The sequence below is a fragment of the Diaphorina citri genome, unplaced genomic scaffold (assembly GCF_000475195.1).
Source record: "Diaphorina citri unplaced genomic scaffold, Diaci psyllid genome assembly version 1.1 scaffold2245, whole genome shotgun sequence".
Taxonomy (NCBI): domain Eukaryota; kingdom Metazoa; phylum Arthropoda; class Insecta; order Hemiptera; family Psyllidae; genus Diaphorina; species Diaphorina citri.
In genome coordinates, this window is record NW_007379670.1 from 41,453 (window position 1) to 46,903 (window position 5,451).

The 5,451-nt window shown below is 36.9% G+C and overlaps 1 protein-coding gene across 1 annotated transcript; it reads right to left on the minus strand.

The window, feature by feature from the left end:
* Positions 1 to 533: 533 nt before the first annotated feature.
* On the minus strand, positions 534 to 3,389 carry LOC103518552 (short transient receptor potential channel 7-like). Its single transcript, XM_026830318.1, has 5 exons — positions 3,138 to 3,389; positions 2,495 to 2,630; positions 1,711 to 1,842; positions 744 to 1,102; positions 534 to 703 (listed from the first exon to the last, which is right to left on the minus strand). The coding sequence occupies exons 1-4, from the start codon at positions 3,336 to 3,338 to the stop codon at positions 861 to 863; spliced, it is 711 nt and encodes a 236-aa protein (XP_026686119.1). The 5' UTR covers positions 3,339 to 3,389; the 3' UTR covers positions 534 to 703; positions 744 to 860.
* Positions 3,390 to 5,451: the final 2,062 nt, after the last annotated feature.

Here is a 5,451-nt window from a genome sequence, read left to right on the forward strand (position 1 = left end):
TTGACTTAAATTTCGTAAGGCAGAATCGGAGATTCAGTTTTACCCTCCATTTGGCGACAAGTTACCTGCCTCCTCACATTAACCGAACCCAGTCGCGAAAGCCAACAGCACGAGATTGCTCAGATGAGGTATTTTTCTTTCGGAAACGGAACATCTTGGATTTCCTATGGTTTAGTACTGGCGCTATCACGGTAAAAGATAAACGAGCTTCAGAAGAGGGGGAAATTCCGAAAGAAAACTATTCATCCGGATACCAACCACGCGCTCATGATTATTAATTTTGTAAGGTATTGTTCTTTCGGAAACGGAACATCTTGGATTTCCTGTGGTTTAGTACTGGCGCTATCACGGTAAAAGATAAATGAGCTTCAGAAGAGGGGGAAATTCCGAAAGAAAACTACTCATCCGGATACCAACCACGCGCTCATGATTATTAATTTTGTAAGGTATTTCAGCCGTTATCCTCAGCTTATCGTGTGATCTAAGGCCAGCCACTATCAGGTAGACCTGACGACAGGTCTGCCTGATAGTGTGTGTGCTCATCAGGTATCAGGTAGATCTGACAGATGTAATAAATTTCATTATTACATCGGGGAATTCGGATATAAGGGTTAAGTGGTAGAGAATCTGACAGGCGTACCTGATCAGGTGTACCTATCTGATCTACCGGATATTGTGTGTGCTCATCGGGTTTCAGGTAGACCTGACAGGCGTACCTGATCAGGTGCACCTGTCAGGTCTACCTGATAGTGAGTGGCCGACTTAACCATATGCAACGTCGCTGTCTTTGTAGATTATTTATTTTGTAAGGTATTTCAAACGTTATCCCCAACTCATTTTGTTTCCTAACGTCCCATATCCTACGCTCCAATATTATTACTATAGTTATTAGACTTGGTCACAATGACGCTACTGGTCGCTATGCTCGTACTATCATCCGTACCATTGTCCCTATGATGTTCCTCTAGTTCTCCCATGAGCGCTCTGTAGCGTTTGGCTATGGCTTCCCAATCAGCTATGTTCTCTATCCGAGTGGCAGCATTAGTGAAGCTTAGTTGAGATCCTAGGGGACTTAGATGCATCACGCTTAACGTGACAGACTCTGTAACACATAGGGGGATTGGGATATAAGGGTTAGGTGGTAAAGAACGCCTCCGGTGGTCGCGGCCGCGTCCTCTAGGGCTCTAGGGGTTACCTCTCACTCATAAGGCTAATTATTAAATTCAATGACTTCTTTAAACCTCAGAAAAAACGCCCCTCAGAGCTCCTAAATACCCTTAAGTGGAGCTTAAAAAACAATGGAGAAATTCCTTTATTGTACAATATTTTCGCTATAGGTACATAGGTATTCTAAACTGGGGCAAAGGGGTCGTGATCGGAGTGTTCAAAAAGTTAAAATGCAGCAATTTGTATGAGTGCCGTGTAACTAATTGTGTATGCAATGTGCAAAACACAAGTAGTGGAGATGTCTTATTTACTCTCGCTCTTTTGTTTTTCTTATCTTCCGATGCCGAGGATCTAAAATCTAAATGATCTAATATTTTAAAATCTAATGACAAGGATCACAAAGCGAGTCGGTTGGTTTAAGGTTAACTATTGGACTAAACAGTGTGATTAAGTAAAAAGTTTAAAATTAACCAATGATATGGCTGAATCAACTAGTTAAACTTGAACCAAAGCAAAGCTTTTGGTTCCGGCCTCAATCATTACCTTTGGGAGCAACTTGTCCTTTCTTGACTTTCGACAACCACTTGGCACCCATTTTCGTCCGTGCGCTTGAGCGGGATTTGGACTGGAGTCCCATCAGTCTTACCAAACTGGGCCGCTTGTTTGATTGGTTCACTGGAAAACGAAAAGTCACAACGATAAATTCGTTAGTATCTGTAAAGTCCACCTAAAACATCAAACGACAAACACAGTTTTCTAAAGGAATTTATCCTAAAAAAAGTGTGTAGGTATATCTTAAAGACCATTTTCTGGATGACTTGATTTGAAACCTTCATCAGAGAACTTTTGAAATTTTCAAGGATATTCCCATTTTATGCTTCTATCATGAGCAGACCGTAAATTGAATATAAAGGTGTGTCCACACATAGTCGAACGACCGTCGATCGATGTCGACTGAACTTAGAAGCATTGTGTCTTAGGAAGGATCCTCTTGTATTTGTATTTACTTGTTATTGTCAAATAAAGAAAATAAAACATTAAAACCGTTCACACTGCCTGCAACATAGATTCACCTCATCGATCGACTATGTTTGGACACACCTTAAGCATTATAGTTTTTGATCAGTACCACGGATGCCTTCTGTCATGAGTAGATTGAATATAAAGGTGTGTCTACACATAGTCGAACGACCGTCGATCGATGTCGACTGAACTGTTCACACTGCCTGCAACATAGATTCACCTCATCGATCGACTATGTTTGGACACACCTTAAGCATTATAGTTTTTGATCAGTACAAAATCTGTCTAATAAAGGTAAGCTTACTCTTCTGGCGACACAGTTGTATCAGGTACATGAGCCACGAGGTAACCAAATTCAGTGGCGAAGGTGTGGTAGTGGTGCGGTGCATGTTTCTAATTAATTTGGCAAGTCCGTATTTCCACTCGATATCGGATTGAGCCTGGAAAGGACAAGGTTCTTGTAAGCCATTGATCCAAGAACTTATTTACCAATATTCAACTTGAAAAAATTACTACCTGTAATTATTTTCAGGTTAAAATTTTTTGTCAAGTTTAAAAAAATACTAAATATTCCTCCCTCTTATAATGAGGGATTCCTATTCAAACATTTCAAACCTCTTTTGAGAAGGTTTAGAATCAGTAACCTCCAAATTTCAAGTTTAATTTTCTGTTATTTTTACGGAATGGAAATTCAAGTATCCGTACATTATCAGAGTAATAGCCGAAAAGTTAAACACTTTAACATGAGAATGTAGACCCAAATTTTAGCAAACCCTTCGTTCCCATTAGTCCGGTATATTACCGATCGACAAAAGGATAGCATAAATAATCCGATCAGTCCCAATCAATCTGAAACCGGTCCGCACGAGTAATCGGCACCGCACTAGTGATCGGCACGACATTCATTCGTCATTTTCTTCGGGGAAGTAACAAAATGTGTGCATTACCTGTATTCTCTGATAGGTGTCGCTCATCATAGCTATAAGTAAATTAATGAGAACCACTACGGACACTAACATATACACGCCAAGCTCTATCTTATACAAAATAAGCGTCCACACCGGCTGGTCCAAGTTAGGCACGAGACGGAGGTCTTCGGGCGTCGTTTGTCCAAACACAGCAAAAAATAGTAATTCGAACGCTTCCATTGGATTTAGGACAACTGAAAAATACCGACAATGAGGGCACAAAACGAGATTTCAGAATAAAAATGATTTGTGTTCCAATATCTAAAATTTCTTTTAGGGGATGACTCTAGACTGGGGTTTTGTTTCTGGTGCTATTTGAGTCTCGGGTTTGTTTTTGTTTGTTTTTTTTTTTCAATTTGATGAAGATACTTTTTTGTCTTACACAGGTAGAATACCTAAATTATAATTAATATAATTATGAAGAATAGGATTACTGTCATCTTTGGGTCCACACTGTTTAAAGATACAGGATAAAAGATGTAGGATGAGAAATCACTTTTATTTTTTTCGCCTAGTGGAAGATTACGAACATTCTAAATATTTTAGTCAAACTTCTTCATTTCGCATTCAAATTATTAAGATTTTGCTGGTGGACAGACGACTGGAAAATTCATCTTTTCTGTATAAAAGCTAATTTCTAATGGTGAAGTCTCTAGTTTATTTTTTACAATTGAAGCATGAACGTGAAACTTTACACGAAAAGAAGTGAGTAAACATCTAATAAAAATAACTAATAAACTACACATAACTTGAGTTGTTTTTGCAACATTATTTTTACTAAACAAAATGTGTTTTTGAATATTTAATTCAACTCTATAGAACTTATCTCAATTTCATTGAGAGGACATTAAAACTAATAAAAAACACAAGAGAAGGAAAATAAATTCAAATCGTCGTCTGTCCAAAACACAATTTCTTGCATGTCCGAAAGTTTTTGATTTTGCATCATATTATCAGCATGACATTAGGTTCACTATAGTTGAACATAATTACATTCATTTCAGTACCATGCATTTCATTTAGCGTCCACCTGTGCAAGCTGGTTGCTAAAGAAAAACTACAATCTAGAGAAATGAGTGTAGGTTTGGATTGAATCGTTTTCAAACTTATATTCTAGTGAAAAATAAAAGTGATTTCTTTTATCTAATTGCCATGGGCTTTATATAATATTCATTGCTAATGGAGAACTAAAGATCTACATTGTTAGCTTGGTTCAAGTGTCCATTTAGGTATTAGTGAAACCAATTCATAAGTATCTGTGATCAAGTGGAAGAGTTTAGTCCTGTATGTAGGCTCCATTTGATTATACTAGTAATTTGATACTAAATTTGGTGGGGAAATGCATATCTAAGGGATTTTACACTAAGAAGCAAATTCATTGTTTACAGTTTGTTTTTTGATTCAGAAGGTGTGGTATGGACTATGGTACCCACGAAATATCTAAGAAGATGGACTGGTTATAATAATTGTCATAGTTCAAGTTTCAAGAATGATGGGATAACTCATCCGCTTTGCAAGCACAAGCTATGTTGGATCGTAAAATATGTACTATAAATTTGCTTCATTTGACTATCCAATATTATTTTCTGTTTTCTTTAATTTGCTATTACACTTTCAATTTGATGACAGCCAGGGGCGGGATACAAAAGGGACGGATAGAAAAATCTAATGAGAATTCAGATCGCTAGAACATAACAACTACTTTAACATGGCCCTGGAAAGTTCCTGGGTATTTTTAGTCGTCCAAGAACATTTTTAGGTGTCATTTTATTTGAAAAAAATATGTACATACCTGAGAAAGCATTTGAATAATATGTAAACTTGATGGTAAAATGATTTTGGACAGACGTTAAATTGAAGTTTATTTTCACCACCCAAAAAATTGTAAAAAAGACAACACAAGATCGGAAGGAAAAAAGATAAATGCGTTTAAAATTATACATTTCAGTAACGTTGTAAAAAATAATTCAAGAAAACATGCATAATACACATATCAGTGAGAAACGAGCAACTCGCAGATCATGCATAAGTTTAATTCTTTTCAATAAAAAGTTTATAATCATTCTGAAATTTTAAAGAACTATAAAATCAGGAACACTCAAAAGATTGGAACACTTCTTTTTCCAGAAAGAAAAAGAAGCATCTTTTCCTTTCCTCGAACTCTTGACGTTCATGTAGGTATGGCTTTTAGTATGCCTGATATTACCTCAAAGTCTGTTGAAAGTGCCTACTCATAGTGAAATGATGTATGTAGTAAGAACTGGAATTCAAGGTTAAAGGACAAATAACACAA